Raw genomic sequence first — 18,105 nt, forward strand, 5'->3', positions numbered from 1 at the left:
AAAAGATGTATAAATGCAAAGAAATCTGAAGGCATATGTAAACCGATATAAATACAATAAATGGGTACAACAGAACATTTTAAAATTTTGAGATATGTGCTCAACTGGAACAACTACATTGTAACATCTGCTTTTCTTTTTTATTATCATCAAGCCAATGCTGTTCAAGTGTACCAAGTTCGTCACCCCATTTTTCGGGCTCATATGGATTGCAACACATTTTCATCAACTTATCCAAATAAGATGAATCGTAATTATTCTTTTGGGTGAAATCAATCACCTCATTCAAAATCCAATTTTTCGGTATAAATAAAGGATTGTACTTTTCTGCCCTTCTTAATCTTTCGGCATCAGTAATGTCTTCTTCAACTAAACGCTTTTTGAATGCAATAAGAAATCTTTCTATGATACCCTTAACCATACTTTTGGTATATCCAGATGTCTGGTCTTCTTCAAAGTTATCAGGAATAAATTTTGCAGATATATTGGATATCTCTGAATCATTTGTCTTGCACAACGGTTGCTTCTGTAACAAGACAAAAAATCCATTATAGTCGAGTTTGCTCTTCTGGAGAGTTTCGAAAAGCAAAAGCAAAATGCCATCTTGGTCTCTGGATTTCATGCCTACGCCAAGTCGTTTACACAAGAGTGTCATATAAAAGTTCATGTAATATGATTCAAAGATATCGGCCGCGGCTTGAACCATTTTGTTGGTTCTCATACCAACGCTTTTAATCCATTCCTGTTTTAATCCCTTCTCTTGGAAAAAAGGATCTTTCAACAATTCCGGACCAGCGCCAAGAAGTTCAACCAAATCTTCAGCTAATTTAACCATATTAAACCAAATAGCTGATGGCATGCTCCGAAAGCTGTATCTTTCATTTACATCATCAGTGTTTGGTGTGTAACTTGGTTCAAAGTAATCCATAAAGGAAAACGGGCCAAAATCCATGGCCAATCCCAATATAGACGTATTGTCCGTGTTTAAAACTCCGTTAAGAAAACCATATGCTTGCCAGTAAGAGACGGCCTCAGCATTTCTGCACACAATCTCAAGATACAATTTATCATACTTGCTAAGCGTACCAAGCTGTTGTAAAATCTCACTCTTGCCCAAGATGCTTTTGAAATTTTTGCATAAACTCTTTTCTCCACGGAAAACGTGATCAATGGCATAGTCTGCCAATGCAATAAGACCTTGACGGTCATTTCTGTATCTGTACAAATCGAAAGTTCCCACTCTAATCCAACTAGGAGCCATTCTGCACACAATTGCACAACTCTCGGTTGTTCCACGCTGTGCATACGTCTTTGGAAGAGCAGTTATTGCCAACGCTCTTGTAGAAGGAATTCCAATTGCATTTAATGATTCTGATATGACGAATTCTCTTATGCTAGATCTTAAAACAGCTTTTCCATCAGCAAAACGTGAAAAGGGCGTCTTACCTGCTCCCTTTAACTGAAGCTCATACACCTTGCCGGTGTTCGGATTAGTAACCTCAAACAGATTGACCACTCTACCATCCCCCAATTGACCGGCAAATGTTCCGAATTGATACCCAGCGTATGCCTGAGAGTATGGAAAAGGATCGGTCTCCACCTTCTGTCCACCTACAATCATTCTAAAATAGTCACTTTTAGTTTCTCTTTCGGGATCCAAACCAAGATCTGCGAGCGCCGGATGCGATGCAGTCAGATATTTATACTCCTTTCGCTTCTCCGGCAGCAACCAAGTAAAGGCACCAGATTTTAGGATTCTTGCACTGTGAAACAAACTCTGAGGGGTATCTGGATTTTTTGCAATATCAACATTTGGAATTTCTGGGTCTGGAGCCAACGTTTCGGTGAAACTGGATGTTTTTTTAAGCTTCTGAAGTGTATATGTAGATTGCATTCTAGAGTATGGATATATATGTGAATATAACTGACCAAGGCGTCGAGATGGAGATCCTACGATCACACTTTTGTATGAGTCTCTGGAGAGCATACCTATCAGTTATCTTGCTCTCAAATTCCAATTGTAGATAAGAAAATAACTACAAGAAAATTATGTGGTCTATCAATCATTTGTGCTTTTATATTCTTCAATTTTGCCCGCTGTGATAAAATATAGATTTGTGCGGGGTCCAGATTTCGACACAGTATGGATAAGTCGACGCGACGAAAAAGGACAAGATCCTGAGATACTATTGGATGAAAGCTTAAGTCGTTTCTGCGTCTTAGTATGAGATAATTTGAATAATACAGATACCACAGAAATGAAAATGTTCAATGATAGATAAGAGGATGAAGCACAAATGAAATTCTCCAAGACCAAACAAAAAGTCCGTCTTTTTTGTCGGTAATCTCGTATACTTAAAGATCGGTAGAAAGGCAGCTCGGCGGACCTAAAAAAAAAAAAAAAAAATGTAATACTCATTTCGTGCTGTTGATGAGTAAGAAAAAGCTCTGGAATTTCTTTTACATGCATACAGATTAGCCCTGGAGGAAAGGGCTGTCTGCCGCTTCATTTTTTTTTTCAACCTAAAGTGGAACAAGACGCTATTGTCTTTTTTTTTTTTTCAACGTTCTTTTTTCATTTTTTTCTATAGTGGATTATTCAGATGTTTATATCTTTGAATGTTTCCGTTCGTACACTTTGATTATTACGAACGCTCTTTATATTTGTATAATACCTTTCCTTTTTCTTCGCGTTCTCTACTGTTTGAATTCTCACGATAAACCAACATGAGTGAAATATACGTCCATCCACAAAAAGGTGTGGATGAGGATTCTACAAAAGGTACAAAAGAGTCACCATACAAAACTGCTGGTTACGCTTTGTTCAAAAACCCAGATGCTAAGTTATTTACCTTCAAGGAAGCAGATGGAAAGGAAGATTACTTTGAGATATCATCATCTGCATTGAAGAAGGCCAAGAAGATTAGTCAGTCATTGAAAAGAAAGCAGGAAAAGAAGAAGAAGCTTGAAGAACAGGAGGCCAAACGTGCGGCCGAAGAAAGTGCCAAATTACAAGCTGCAAAGAAGATCGTTATCAAGGAAGATAAAACACTTCCCCAGGCAAAGAAGATCAAGATCAAGGATATTGCTAACTACATCGGAAAACGTGTTGAAGTGCATGGATGGGTGCACAGATTGAGAATTCAGAAGGGTCATGCTTTCATTATTTTGAGAGACGGTAGCGGATTTTTGCAGTGTGTTCTCACGGGAGATCTAGCCAATGCATACCAGACGTTGACTTTAACTGTTGAGTCATCGCTTGCTGTCTTCGGTACGATCAACAAGCTTCCAGAGGGAAAATCTGCCCCAGGTGGTGTTGAGGCTTCTGTTGATTACTACAGAATCATCGGCCTTGCACCTTCCGGAAAGGACTCGTTCACCAACAAGATCCAGGAGGGTACCGATCCAAATCTTTTGCTCGACAGAAGACACTTGGCGTTGAGAGGTGAGACACTTTCTGCAGTGATGAAGGTTCGTGCCAAGGCTCTTGCTGCGGTTAGAAGATTCTACCAGGAGGAAGACCTCACAGAAGTTACTCCACCTTGCATGGTTCAGACACAGGTTGAAGGCGGTTCGACATTGTTCAGTATGAACTACTATGGTGAGAAGGCTTACCTGACCCAGTCCTCTCAGCTTTACTTGGAAACCTGTCTTCCTGCTCTTGGTGATGTTTTCTGTATTCAGGAATCTTTCAGGGCCGAGAAATCTCACACTAGAAGACATCTCTCTGAGTACACGCATATTGAGGCAGAGCTTCCATTCATTACTTTCGAGGACTTGCTCGATCACATCGAAAAGTTCGTCGTACACATTGTCAAATACATAATGGAAGATCCGGTTTCTGGTGCTCTCGTGAAGAAGTTGAATCCAGGCTTTGTGATGCCAAAGGAGCCATTCAAGAGACTGCAGTATGTTGAGGCTTTGGACTGGTTGAACGAGAATGGCGTTTTGAACGAGGATGGAACACCATTCAAGTTTGGAGACGATATCCAGGAGGCTGCCGAGAGGAAGATGACCGATACTATTGGTGTTCCAATTCTCTTGATCAGATTCCCAGTGGAGATTAAGTCATTCTACATGAAGAAGTGTGCCGACGATCCACGTGTTACTGAATCGGTCGATCTTTTGATGCCTACCGTTGGTGAAATCATGGGTGGTTCCATGAGAATTGATGGTAAGGATGAGCTTCTTAAAGGATTTAAGAGAGAGGGTATCGATCCAACCAACTACTATTGGTTCACTGATCAGAGGGTTTATGGTACATGTCCTCATGGAGGATACGGTTTGGGATCCGAGAGGTTGCTAGCATGGCTCTGCAACAGGTTCACTGTTAAGGATTGCTCGTTGTATCCACGTTTCATGGGTAGATGCACTCCATAGTCTTCTTTTAAGGCTTATGTATAATCTGTAGTGTAATGCAGTTGAAATTTTGTTTTAAGTATTTATGAACGTTGTAGTGATCGCTGGAGTTACAAGGGAGTGGAAGTGGAGTAATTTATTCATTTATTGGTCCCATTAAAGGGGAAAACGGGGGTATAATTGTTGTTTCTGCGACAGATCACTCCATCATCTTTCTCTTCCTATCGCATTATTACTTTATTTTCTTTTTAGTCCTCGCTGGAAAATAATGAAGAGGTTGAAAAATCCGACTGCGGCAGAAATTGAATGAGAATGGTGAAAAAAAATTAACGGCAGAAAAAAAAAAAAATAAGAGAGAGCGAAAAAAAAAGCACGGTAAATAGAGATAGACAGATCTCTCTATCTTTTCTTTCCTTATCATTTCTACAGACGTACGTCTTCCAGTTGCGATAAACCAGCAAACCATTAATTTTGCAGGAAATAGAGTCAGACAATAAATGTCGATCGAAGCTACATTCTCAATGCTTTCGCTAGCCGAGCCTTTGCCAAGTGGCTCTGTTGAGGTGAAAAGTTTGGTTTTCAAGCCAAAAACTCCAAAGAGTCAGACCCCAGTTCCAATCATTGTTGTCGCTAAGAAAGATACCAAGACTGCAAGCAAGTTGATAGCCCAGGAGGCAAATGCCAAGGATCCAAGACTGGCCAGAGATGAGTTGACCACTCAATTTTTTGGCTGCCCTGCCAGAAAATTCACTATTGCTTTGTTGTCTGCCAAGCATAAGGATACCGTTAAGGTCTTGTTGGATTCGACCATCTCGGACGATGAGGCAACAAAGTACGTCATTTCAAACGAAGAAGGTCGCCTTGTTTTGACCGGTAAGCAGTTGGTTGGCTTCCTCTCTACTTTCACACCTAAAGTTGTTGACTTTTCGAAAGCTCCAGAGGCCAAGAAAGCACCAGCAGGAGGAAAATCGCAGAGCAATAAGGTTACAAAGAAAGCCAAGAAGATAAGCAGTGCTTTGGAAGACGCAAAGCTTATTGGCGTCACCGTTGACAAGAATAAGGACTTCCCAGGTTGGTATCAGCAGATTCTCACTAAGGGTGAGATGCTCGACTACTACAACGTTTCCGGATGTTACATCTTGCGTCCCGGCTCATATACCATCTGGGAGCAGATCCAGTCGTGGTTTGATGCCGAGATCAAGAAGGACAATGTTCGCAATGCGTACTTCCCGATGTTTGTTTCGTCATCTGTTTTGAACAAGGAAAAGGATCACGTTGAAGGTTTTGCACCTGAAGTTGCCTGGGTTACCAGAGCTGGTAGCTCCGACTTGGACGAACCTATTGCCATCAGACCAACTTCTGAGACTGTCATGTACCCATACTTTGCCAAGTGGATTCGCTCGCACAGAGATCTTCCTCTCAAGTTGAATCAGTGGAACTCTGTCGTCAGATGGGAGTTCAAGCACCCTCAGCCATTCTTGAGAACCAGAGAGTTTTTGTGGCAAGAAGGTCACACTGCCCATTTGACAGCCCAGGAGGCAGAGGATGAGGTTTTGCGTATTTTGGACTTGTACGAAAAGATTTTCAACGATTTGTTGGCCTTGCCGATTGTCAAGGGTAAGAAGACCGAGAAGGAGAAGTTTGCAGGTGGTTTCTACACCACTACATGTGAGGGATACATTCCAACTACCGGAAGAGGTATCCAGTGTGCTACTTCTCACAACTTGGGACAGAACTTCTCCAAGATGTTCAACATCTCTGTTGAGAATCCTGCTGGTTCCGACAAGCCTAAGTTGTTTGTCCACCAGACATCCTGGGGTATTTCAACCAGAGTTATTGGTGTCATGGTGATGGTTCACTCCGATAACAAGGGTTTGGTCATTCCTCCAAGAGTTGCTCAGTTCCAGACGGTCATTATTCCAGTTGGTTTGACCACCAAGACCTCCAAGGATGTCGAGGAGAAAGTCTTTGACACTTGTAAGAAGCTTGAGGCCAGATTAAAGTCTGATGGAATCAGAGTTGCTACCGATTACGAGCAGTACTACTCTCCAGGTTGGAAATTCGCCCAGTGGGAGTTGAAGGGTGTCCCAGTCAGACTAGAAGTTGGTCCAAAGGATGTCGCAAACGAGTCTGTTTTGGCTGTTAGGAGAGACACCGGTGCAAAGTCATCAATAAAGTTGGCTGAGATCGACAAAAAGTTGCCAGAGCTATTTGACGAAATCCACAACTCTCTTTACAAGAAGGCCAAGGACACGTTCGACGCTCATCGTGTTGTTGTGCACACCTGGAAGGAGTTTGTTCACAACTTGAACCAGAAGAATATCGTTGTTGCCCCATGGTGTGGTCGTATGGAGTGCGAGGAAGATATTAAGAAGGAGTCTGCTACCACTGATAGCGGTGAGGAATTCGTCGTTGATGAAAAGGCACCTTCTATGGGAGCAAAGTCGCTTTGTATTCCATTCAAGCAACCAAAGCTGGAGGCTGGTGAGAAATGTGTGAAGTGTGGTCAACCAGCCGTGAACTTCACGATGTTTGGAAGATCATACTGATTATAGAGATGTAAATGCTAGACAGAGGGGTGTTTGCTATTATAATGTCTGAGCTAATGTGATTTTTGGACTGACGTAGAACTATTTTAGATCAGAGAGTATTATATTGCTGTAGAGTTGTTGTCAATGCAACCACATATTTGAACAGATATGTGATGATAAATTATTTAATCTAAGTACGTTCGCTGAAACTGATAGATCTGCATAATCGACGCATCGATTGACTCGAAACGGATTGATTTAACTTACAAAAATGTGGAGGAAATCATATCTTTAGTTCTTTTCAACACGGTTGAAGAGGTGTCCAAGGCAGTTAAAGAAAATAGAACTAGGGCTTTCTTGGAAATACGCAAGGGCAATTGTGTCAATAATCTTCGCAAGAAATGCTTGCTCATCAAGCAACCTTTTATTTTCAGTTTGCTCCGAGGTGTGCTGCACTCAGATCTTTCAGCTCTGTGGTAAAGCAGATCTCTCCTCTACAAAAATGCATTAAGGAAATCTACCAATCACCACCGCATGTTGATTCGAAGATTGAGATAAAGGGATGGGTTTCCGGAGTCAGGAGTTCTAAGAATGTTGCATTTGTTGACATGGTAGACGGCACAACTCAGAAAGATGTCAAATGTATTATTCGGCCTCCTTCTCTTCTTCCTGATGGTGTGAAGGTAGGCGTTTCTTTATCCGTGAATGGTGTCTGGTCCGAGGGAAAAGGTAAGCAAAAGTATGAGTTGCAGTTGAATAAGAGCAAGAACGAAGACGCCAAAATTGATATCATTGGTGGGGTTGAAGATTTGTATCCTTTGCTAAAGAAGAAGCATACTGAGCAATTTCTAAGGACAATTCCGGAATATCGGTGGAGACAGCCAGATGCAGCTGCAATACTAAGATTTCGTTCAAAGGTCGAGAAGTCATTCGTGAATTTCTTTGACTCTCAAGATTTCACGAAGACACACCCACCAATTACAACTAGCAGTGATTGTGAAGGTGCGGGTGAAATGTTTAAAATTGATGCTGCATCAAACAATCCTAAAGAAGCAACCTTTTTCGGTAAGGAGACATATCTTACAGTGTCCACACAACTTCATTTGGAAGTTCTTTGTGCGGCGTTATCCCGTGTATGGACTCTTACTCCATGTTTTCGTGCGGAAAAGAGTGATACAAACAGACACCTATCTGAGTTTTGGATGTTGGAAGCAGAGATGGCGTTTGCTAATCATGTGAGTCAGCTTACGGACTTTTCGGAACTTATGATCAAGAATGTGGTCCACAAGCTTTTGTCTGATGAAGATGGTATGGGGAGTAATCTACTTGAAACTGCAAGTAAGGAGGACGCAGATGCAATGAAGAAACGCTGGCAAATGCTTCTTCAGCAGGATAAATGGGCATCTATCACGTATACACAGGCCATCAAAATATTACGGGAAGCATATGAAACTGGAAAAGCTGATTTTAGATATAAACCTACTTGGGGTGAATCGTTAAAGTCAGAACACGAGAAATGGCTCGCTGGAAAGTATTTCAAGAATCCTGTGTTTGTTACAGATTACCCTCTTGATCAGAAGGCTTTTTACATGAAAATAAACGAGCCAGACGGATATTTGAAAGATTTGCCACCTACTGTTGCATGCTATGATATGCTTGTTCCAGATATAGGTGAATTAATAGGTGGATCAGTGAGGGAAGAGAGCTATGAAAAGTTGAATTTTGAGATACAGCGTAGAAATATGAATCCAAAGCCCTTGGACTGGTATTTGGCCCAGAGAAAAAATGGCACAGTTCCGCATGGGGGTTTTGGTATGGGATTTTGAACGGCTGCTTCAGTATTTGGCGTGCAAGGATAATATTAAAGATGTTATTGCATTCCCAAGAACTGTTAATAATTGCTTGTGTTGACCATTATTTATTCCTGATTGACTTATACATAATAGATAGATACAATAGGGTACATATTAGCTCTTTTATTAAAGTTCTCTTAGTAAAGTAATATATTAAGGCTATCAGAGTTCAATATCTCTAACAGCATGATTCTTAAACTTCTTGTTGGCCCGATCAATGCTCCGAACCATCAGCCGGTCACCAATAATTTCAAATTCAATGTAACATGGTTCTTCTGTAGAAGTTGGGCTTTTACTGTCAACATTGACACGAAATTTAAATCTAGTGCCTTCCTTATTGATTATTCTAAGCCCTCCTATTAACTCAGAATACGAGTACTTCGGATTCGTAACAGAAATATCGCTCCTCCAACCTCCAGCCCTTGGTACCACAATTATAATATTGTGTTGAGACTCCCAGATAATTATGCCCTTCTGGCCTATGTTATTGATACATCCACTATGGGTAACTTCAACAAATGCGCCTATAAATTCACATGTTGAAAGCTTACTAGTCATCACGGTTATACTATCTGTTGTCCCTATAAGTTCCTTCGCATAGTTGTTCCATAGTCTGTTAATCTCCTGAAAATCTTCAAACTTAAGAATTTTCGAGCAGAGTGGAAGTTCAGCCAAGTCCTTAAGTTTATCCAAGCATTTAGGGTCTTTTTTCAACAACTTCTTCAAACTCTTCACTGTATCTTTCTGTAACTTTAAATTCTGTTTTATAAATTGCTTGAATGTATTCTTCGTTCTCTTACCATAAAACTTACTGTGACGATTAATACCTGACTTTTGCTCAACTGGTCTAATCAAAGATTTAAATATGCTTTCCTTCTTCTTCTTGCTCCTTTTTCTTGAACTTGAGGATTTCAAAAGTTCTGCTTTCGTGAAACCACCATCTGTGGATTGGAGAACCATATAACTCTTTTGTAAGCTATCCACAGAGTATCTATCCTCAAGTAGCTTTAGCACCTCGCCATCATCATGATATTTTGAACATCTCGAAAGAATCAGTCTCTCGATTGAGTTCTTTCTATCCATCCCGTTAATAAGATCAAATGACAACTTTTTATTTTTATGCGAAGTCCAAAAGATGAGATCTGTAGGTATGAGCAAAATCACTGGAGTAGATGAATCCGAAGATTAAAGAAAAAAAAACGGATGAACGAAAATGTAGAAAGAAAAAAAAACGGGGAAAATCAGAGAGTTATAATGAAAAATGTTTCCCCAATGTTTTTCTCCACTTTTTTTTTCGTGCAACATCAAATGGAGACCGACAGTACATGTTGTGCTAAATGCTAGTTGATATTCGATAGAGATTGTTGGACAAATCTTGAATAATAATAGGATATGTATACCATTAAAAGAGGCACTTGCTGTCTGCATCGATATTCAAGCAAGATAGTATACCTTGAGAGGTATTTCTCTTCCAAGCGAGTCCTTTATCATGATAATGCTTTGTCCGCAGGAGAAAGGTCAAAATATTCCCATGCTGTTTCATCTACAGATGCCATTAGAAATCAGCTAGAGTTGGATGAGAACTTGGAAGGCTTTTTTAATGAGGATGTTGTGAAGAATGTCAAAAGATCAAATACACAAACCAAAAGTGAGACGAATACAACAAATAAAGATCCCGTATCAATGGATCCATCGGAGATTCCGATTTATGACGAAAAGGGAAATTGTACCACTCCAGGTATATCCACTTTTAAAAGTGAAAAGTTATCTTTTGTTGAGAATGGTTCATCTCCTATTCCAAATGAAAGGACTTCGGAAATAAACGAGGAACTAAAAGGGGATCAAGTAAAAAATGCTACAAAAGATAATAACCAATTTACACTCCCTGAGAGCTTTAGTGTTGGCAACTTAAAAAGGTTTTTGGACTTCTTCCATAATGGTGACAGTCCGGATCCGAACAAAATACCCGCAAATGCGAAGTTAGAGCAATTTGTGGATAGCAAGTTGCCAATGGTGTTCATATCGCGGTTTAGAGACCCTAGAATAAATCTTAGTATCGAAAGATACATTTACAATCATCTACCGGATGCAAAGAAACATCAATTTGCAAAGAGATTGGTTCTGTATCGAAATGCACCTTGCATTGTTATCGGGAAAAACCAGAATCCCTACAAGGAGATTAACCTTCATCTTGCAAATATTCTGCAGATACCTATTTTAAGGAGATACAGTGGTGGTGGAACGGTTTGTCATGACTTGGGAAATGTGAATTTCTCATTTATGGCCGGAAAAAGTTTGTTTAACAGAACAGGATTTACCAATATCCTTATCAAAGCTTTGAACAGCATAGTTGATAAGGAATATGCCAATTTGGAATTTCCAAAGTTCCCGTTAACAACCAACGCGAAGGGTGACATGGTGAATGCCATAAATCAGCGTAAGGTGAGCGGTTCCGCTTATCAGTTATCAAAGGGAAGGTATCTTCATCATGGTACAATGCTTTTAAATGCTGATCTTCATGCCATGTCTGGTCTTTTACATTTATCGCCGGAGAAAAAGGCATGCATCGAGGATAAGAGCATTAAGTCGATTCCCAGCCCAATCCAGAACATTTCGATGGACCCTGAACTCTTTGAATATTGTTGTGTGAACTCCTTTAGTAGTACTTATGGCGTGCCATCATTTCTACACAGGAGTACTAAAAGTAATCTATTGGACTTAAAATTCGGCAATGCCGAATGTCGAGTCATGAAGTTAGATAATATTAGCGATCTCCCAGAGGAAGTTATCAACGAGTATAAAACTTTCAAGAGCTGGAATTGGGTGTTCGGTCGTACACCAAAGTTTAAGCTACATTTTAAAGTTGGTGAGGACTTAGAGGTTTGTCTTCATGTTCATGAAGGCCGAATTGTAGAGATGGAAACGAGCAGAGCAGATCCATCATTAGCTAAGCTTAGAGCAAATCTTGGTAATGTTTATTTCAGAGGGTCCGAGGTAAGCTGCTATGTAGAGGATGCTGACATAGCTAAGGGATTTGAATGGAATATTGACCAAGGAGTTCATTACCAGGAGAGTTTGGGTTTGCAGCTGAATTGAATGTTTTACTAGAGGTGCACAAACCTTCCCCGCTACTGATATATAGAATTACTGAATGAATAACGAACAATTTTACGAAGGTTTACGAAAGTTTACGCTGTTATCATGTAGCTCGTTACCTATGTTTTAGTGATAGTAGTACTCTAACGATTTATTTTATTTTATTTTTATTTTTGGTCTTTTTAGAGCTGTTTTAAATTCTTAGCTCTCTTGGCCATTCAGCCGAATGGCATAGAGCCAATTCCTACCATGGATCCCCATAGGGAAGCTGTCAGCGAGGGGATTGGTTTTTCCTAAAAAATTTTCGTACTGCTGCCTATGATCGGCAAAGAGTGAGAGATTGTCTGGATCTCTAACAAAAAAAAAAAAAATCCCCGGTCCTCATGGCTCCTCTGAGTCCCCGAAGCATCAAATTTTCTCTAACTAATTAATCGCGTGAGCGACCAAAGTACTTAAAAAAAAAATGAAAGTTTAAAAAAAATATTTATGAAGTTCAGCCGTCCTTCCCGAAATCTAAGACTATATCTTATGGCATTCGAGACCGATAACATAGGCCTTTGATATTTCCTTTAGCTGGCGGTTTCTTAGGCATCTGTATGCCTCTATTGTCCTCCGCAATGTACATCGAATAACATGCCAATCGATTTGTAATTTTTTATCCTTTAAAGTATTGAAAAAGCATTAGTGGTGGGATTTGGCTGTCTTATTTATTATTTTCTTCATCCAGCTATGCCGGTACCTACTATTGCATCGTTTTATCAACAATAACCTAATGAAGGGAAGCTGGATGAAGCTGGGTGAGGTTATTTTAATTTTAATTTTAATTTTTTTTTTTTTCAATTCTATTTTTTTCTTTTTTTACTCTTCAGGTGGTTCTCAATTTTAATTAATTCACTTATACATGTAACCATGCTTTTCTACCCGTCGCCTCATCTCATCTCATCTCATCCTGTTCTTGCTAACGATCATTTCATTTCATTGCAGAATCGTTGAATCACATTATTAGAGATTTCCTCCCCACAGATATCCGTCAGAATCTGTTTTCGATTTCGGATAATCGTTTGCGCGATAACCACCAAATAATATTACAATATAAAACTTTTTTGTTTCGTGAGCATCGATCGTTACCGTGAAGTAACATAGGGTAGTTTCATCTATTTTTTCCAACTTGATTTAGCATACCATTACCAATACTTACGCTCGATAGATTGAACTTACACTTGTTGGATGTCGGATCTCATAACGTCCCCCCTCTTCCCAGTTGAAGGGCTATCGGCACAGACGCTGATTAAGCTTCCAATGAAGCCAAATGCAGCATCCGGGTCGGTCAAGTTATATATGATATTTGCAGAGCCTCGTCTCTATTTATGTGGATTTACAGATGACGAAATAAAATCGGCAACGCCGGCAGTTCTTCGTGGATGTTTGTTCATACGTATATTGAAGCCAGTGAAGATCAAGCATATCAGATTAAAGTTGATTGGCACGGCCAGGACTGATTGGCCTGAAGGTATACCTCCGAAGAAGATTGATCACGTGGAGACCAAAACAGTGCTGACGCATGACTGGGATTTCTTCAACTATCATTGCACCTACCCGGAAACAGATCGCACTCGAAAGAATGCAGACTTGTTTGTTCCAAAGTCGGATAATTCCGAAGTTGAAAACTTCAGTTTGGATGCCTTGTCCCCGGTGAGTAGCAGCAGCACCAACGACTTGCGATCTATTAAATCGCCATCCTCTTTTATGAGTGCGTTAATTGGGGATGGCTTAAGTGCGACCAGAAGCCACTCGAGTATTTTAAAGCATATATCTACCAACTCTGAGACCGACTTGAAGCCTACCAGTTCACGTTCAAGTGCGTCGAAGTTGGTCATGTTGACATCAAATCACAGTCACAGCAATGCCGATAACGATAACAAAATCTTTGCTCCTGGCGATTACATTTACTCGTTTGAGGAGTTCTTCTCTTCCAAGCTACCAGAGGCCATGAACTTGACTTTTGGATCTGTTCGTTACACAATGGAGGCATCTGTTGAGAGAAGCGGAGCTTTCAAATCAAACTTGTACGCCCGACGTGACATAAGTGTAGTCAGGACCCCAAGTAGTGAATCGAGTGAAGAGAATGAGCCTATTGTGATTAACAGAGACTGGGAAGACAAGCTTCACTATGAGATAGTCATATCGTCAAAGCAGGTCATCTTGAATTCGTACCTCCCGATTTCGTTCAAGCTCACGCCTCTTGACAAAATCAAGGTGCACCGTTTGCGGATTTATATAACGGAGCACTTGGAGTACTATTGCCACGATAAGCATGTCCACCGTGCAGAACCCCAGAGAAAGATAATGCTTCTAGAGCACCGGCCACCGGAAGATGTGGATAATCTTCTTGCTGTGGGTGACGATGAGATCGGCGGTGTAGAGATGGACTTCCAGGTTTTCATTCCCGAGTACTACGCGGAAAGATTCAGGCTTCATCCCGATACTTGCTACGACGATATCCAGTCTCATCATTGGATTAAGATCTGCGTCCGTCTCTCGAAGTCCGAGCCAACGGCCGACAACCCTAACAAAAGGAAGCACTATGAGCTTTCCATTGACTCCCCAATCCATCTCCTCTCTCCTCACTGTGCACATGCAAACACCATGCTACCATCATACGATGAACAGCTAAAGGAGGATGTGGGCACCAGTTTCCAGCCCGATGCATCTGTTGACTTGACTATGACGCCTCGTCTGGATATGATATTGGATTCGAATCTTTATCAGCCCAAGGCAACCACTCCTGTGGAATTGTTATCGCCTCAGGCAAGACCGTTCTCGCCTATAGTGTCTCCCCAGTTGAATGCAATTAATCCGGAATTGCGGGCCACGACTGAGATGAAACCAATAGATTTAATGAAGACGTTGTCTATCAATTCTGTTCCCGGCCGTTCGTCGACGGAACCACCACCTCCATTTCAGGAAAAGGATGTTGATCCACCTCCCTCTTATGATGAGGCGGTTCGAACCTCTACTTCGTCAAGTTCCACGAATTCTTCTTCCGAAGATATGACGACTGAGATCTTGCCCGGGGGAAGATCAAGAAAGGAAAAAAGCAAGACTCTTCGGCAGAGTGCCAACCAATCCTCGGCCGACTTGGGTGACATCAATAATAACTTTCATCTTAAGGTTACTCCAATTAGGTCAAGGTCTCCTTCGACATCCCCTTCACCTCAGTTTTCTCAATACTCGTCCAAATCCAAGCTTGTCAGTTCGTCCTTCGTTCCCGGTTTCCGTTTCCAGAGTCGCCATTCCACTTCTCCTTCGCACGCTATAGATGCCACCTTGGAGGAAGCCATGAATAGCGAGCAAAGCCCTATGGATGAGGATAATGATGATGAGCATAGACATGATCTGAGCTCACCCGAATCACCAGAATCACCATCAACAATTTTGAACTCCGGACTGGAACCGGACAACATGTCGCCACCTGTCGAAACTAACACTCGTGACACTCTTTCCCGCTCTTCAACATCGACAATAACACACGGGAGACCAATTCCGGATAATTCACACAAGCTTTCGGTGGCAGAGAATCAGAGCACAGGGAAATCTGTAAATTCGATGCGCACTGTTTCTTCTGCTGGCTCAGTCCAGCCTCCAGAGCCTGATGATCTTATCATGACTAAACCGTTGTTAGATGAGCCATCTAATACAGAAAACGTCGAGCGTGGAAGTATTGGTACTCATGTTTATGGAAATGCAGGTAATCCTAGTATGTCATCTCTTCCTATGAGGAATGGCTCGATCGTCACAAACCTCAATTTTGCCCGGGATCCTGACAGCTCAATTGACATCTCAAGTATGATGGGTTCTGCCATAGATCAATCCGATAATCCTATCAATCCTATTGGATTTCAGCTTTCCGATCGCCCAAACTTCCAAAGTGACAGTTTGTGGAATCACTTTTCTTTCTCGAACAACTCTTCTGTGGAGGCCATTTCATCCCACTCGGGTCGGAAGTCTACAAATTCCGTATCCTCTCAAAGTACTCTACAAAATGGAGGAGGGAAAAAAAAGACCGAGCATAGAAGTGTTGCAACTTTTGGTGTTCAGACGCCGAACTCTTTGTCCGGGAATCACGATGCTAATTGATCAATGTTTAATCCTAAGAATACTATTTGACGTTTCTACTTTCATGACTGCAGGACAGCATGCAGTGAAATAATATATAGAGCTACATGATAAAACTTCATCTATACATTTTTTTTTTTTTTTTTGGGGATCATTAATTTCACTGGTTTTTATTAGATAGATATTTTTATACACATTCTAAAAGTGAAACCACATTTACGCGAGAGTTACTAGTTGGTGCTCAAAGTCACCTATACTGTATTTGAAGTGCTTCAAAACACTTTTCGCCGAAGAATCCTGTGCAACACTCATATAGAAAACTCTGTAAGCTGGACCAAGCATTTTTCTTATATTTTGAGCGAGTTCCTTCTTGAAAAATGGAGGCAAGTTCTTATTTTGGAGTTTGTGGTAATTCTCGTTGAATGACCTCGTAAATGAATCCACAAACTTTCCCATTTCCTTATTACTCATGTTGAATGAATCACCCTGCTTCGTAGAAGCTTCCATCAACTTTGTGGTCATATCGCTCCATCCCGAAGTTGCCTTATCAATTGCCTTTTTCTTTAATCGCTCAACTCGGGATATACCTTGTTGTCCTAGAATATTCTTCATGTTCGACTTGCTATCAAGAAGATTTTGGAATCCATCAAGATTAAAGAGAAGCATCACACCAAGATCCTCTTCCAGCATATGAGGCTCAAACTTTTCAGCTAGCATATAGAAGCTGTACTCAATGGCATCCGAGTAGAAAGTACTCAATAAAAATAATGGGTCGTTAGACATCGTCCTGATTTCCTGAAATCCCTTTGGTCTATATTGAGGAAGCCATGATCCTATACGAGTCTGACTTATTACTTGCAATTGCTGCTCCTTGAATAGAGAAAACTTGTTAAGCCTTGTGACCAGCATCATAAACGTGTTGTTAAGAGTTTCGTTGGGGTGCTCTGTGACTACCATCTCGACGTACCTCTGGTGTATGAATTCAAACAACTGTTGAAATATCAGCCGTGCACGTGATTTACAATCCTCAAATGTGGTCATGAGATCTTCTGGCGTCTCTAATGGAAATTTCTGAACCGTTGAAAACACGACACTTAAGCCATCTACTATTTCATATAACAGAGTCGCATAGGCATATTTGTTCTTGGATGCAAATGTAAGAAATGAGTTTCCAGTATCACTTATATGCTGTAATAATGGCGCGATAATCTTGTTGAATGCAGCCTGTGACTCTCTAGTAGATGCAATAAGTTTGGAAACAATGCCAAACTCCGAAACAAGTAATTGCATCGCCTGTCCGGTGTAATTGACAAATGAAATTCTGAGATCTTTTCCACAGCCTCCGTATAAGTAGTTTTGGTCCTTCACCAAATTTGGAAGTGTAATTCCGGTTCTCTCCTTCAAAAGTTTCAAAACATGGCTGGATCTATTGCTGACAATGATATCCAGCGTACTCTTGCTGCGTTCATTTTTCATGTACTCATAAATAAATTCTACCTGTTTAATTAAAACTCTTTCCTCATCTTTATTAAATGTCAATCCCGATTCCAACTCACTTAGCCTCTTAAGTTCTGCTTTCATTTCATATTTTAAAGTTCCTTCACAGTCCTTAATAGAATGGTTCAACCCTTTCATTAATCCTTGAAATCCATTTAGTCCCCTTTTGATAAGTTCTCCTCTAATCCTTTCATATCCGGACAAAATGTTACAATACTTGCCAATTTGATCCAAATTCCGCAAATCCGCAACTGAGCCTAAAGAAACATCTAACTTCTTGATACTTGATGCATATTCTTTGACCTTATGAATCACCGCCTCAGTAGCATTTATGTTTTTCTGCTGAAGTTTTAACGTATTTATCTTCAGAATCAATGGTTTCATGCCCCTGATGGCGTCTGAATTTTTAATTGAAATCTGTTGCAATTTGTCTGATATTTCGTTGCAATAACCATTCATGTTCTCTAAGTTCTCACTTAAAACGGTCAAATCTGCCTCATCTTCGTCGATGGCCAATTTTGACGATCTTCGACTTGCACCATTGTCAAATACTGAAGATGTGGGTGATAATAGCATTTTCACTTCTTAATTTAACTGGCACCTGCTTAGGAATGGAGTTAATTTTGTTATTTACAATGTAAAGTAGTTGTTGT

At 40.6% G+C, this 18,105-nt stretch overlaps 8 protein-coding genes across 8 annotated transcripts; 5 read left to right on the forward strand and 3 right to left on the reverse strand.

The window, feature by feature from the left end:
* Positions 1 to 100: 100 nt before the first annotated feature.
* On the reverse strand, positions 101 to 1,987 carry BRETT_004165 (uncharacterized protein; the record flags this gene model as incomplete). Its single annotated transcript, XM_041282661.1, has 1 exon — positions 101 to 1,987. The coding sequence occupies one exon, from the start codon at positions 1,985 to 1,987 to the stop codon at positions 101 to 103; it is 1,887 nt and encodes a 628-aa protein (XP_041135437.1).
* Positions 1,988 to 2,727: 740 nt separating this feature from the next.
* DED81 (asparagine--tRNA ligase) lies at positions 2,728 to 4,380 on the forward strand (the record flags this gene model as incomplete). Its single annotated transcript, XM_041282662.1, has 1 exon — positions 2,728 to 4,380. One exon carries the CDS (start codon positions 2,728 to 2,730, stop codon positions 4,378 to 4,380), a length of 1,653 nt encoding a protein of 550 aa, XP_041135438.1.
* Positions 4,381 to 4,856: 476 nt separating this feature from the next.
* On the forward strand, positions 4,857 to 6,908 carry BRETT_004167 (uncharacterized protein; the record flags this gene model as incomplete). The annotated part of the gene is made up of 1 exon (XM_041282663.1): positions 4,857 to 6,908. One exon carries the CDS (start codon positions 4,857 to 4,859, stop codon positions 6,906 to 6,908), a length of 2,052 nt encoding a protein of 683 aa, XP_041135439.1.
* Positions 6,909 to 7,291: 383 nt separating this feature from the next.
* On the forward strand, positions 7,292 to 8,716 carry BRETT_004168 (uncharacterized protein; the record flags this gene model as incomplete). Its single annotated transcript, XM_041282664.1, has 1 exon — positions 7,292 to 8,716. The coding sequence occupies one exon, from the start codon at positions 7,292 to 7,294 to the stop codon at positions 8,714 to 8,716; it is 1,425 nt and encodes a 474-aa protein (XP_041135440.1).
* Positions 8,717 to 8,905: 189 nt separating this feature from the next.
* Positions 8,906 to 9,826, reverse strand: BRETT_004169 (uncharacterized protein; the record flags this gene model as incomplete). Its single annotated transcript, XM_041282665.1, has 1 exon — positions 8,906 to 9,826. The coding sequence occupies one exon, from the start codon at positions 9,824 to 9,826 to the stop codon at positions 8,906 to 8,908; it is 921 nt and encodes a 306-aa protein (XP_041135441.1).
* Positions 9,827 to 10,135: 309 nt separating this feature from the next.
* Positions 10,136 to 11,839, forward strand: BRETT_004170 (uncharacterized protein; the record flags this gene model as incomplete). The annotated part of the gene is made up of 1 exon (XM_041282666.1): positions 10,136 to 11,839. One exon carries the CDS (start codon positions 10,136 to 10,138, stop codon positions 11,837 to 11,839), a length of 1,704 nt encoding a protein of 567 aa, XP_041135442.1.
* A 1,227-nt stretch (positions 11,840 to 13,066) lies between these two features.
* On the forward strand, positions 13,067 to 15,976 carry BRETT_004171 (uncharacterized protein; the record flags this gene model as incomplete). The annotated part of the gene is made up of 1 exon (XM_041282667.1): positions 13,067 to 15,976. One exon carries the CDS (start codon positions 13,067 to 13,069, stop codon positions 15,974 to 15,976), a length of 2,910 nt encoding a protein of 969 aa, XP_041135443.1.
* Positions 15,977 to 16,171: 195 nt separating this feature from the next.
* Positions 16,172 to 18,028, reverse strand: BRETT_004172 (uncharacterized protein; the record flags this gene model as incomplete). Its single annotated transcript, XM_041282668.1, has 1 exon — positions 16,172 to 18,028. One exon carries the CDS (start codon positions 18,026 to 18,028, stop codon positions 16,172 to 16,174), a length of 1,857 nt encoding a protein of 618 aa, XP_041135444.1.
* Positions 18,029 to 18,105: the final 77 nt, after the last annotated feature.

Source organism: Brettanomyces bruxellensis, chromosome 5 (genome assembly GCF_011074885.1).
Source record: "Brettanomyces bruxellensis chromosome 5, complete sequence".
In the NCBI taxonomy this organism is placed as follows: domain Eukaryota; kingdom Fungi; phylum Ascomycota; class Pichiomycetes; order Pichiales; family Pichiaceae; genus Brettanomyces; species Brettanomyces bruxellensis.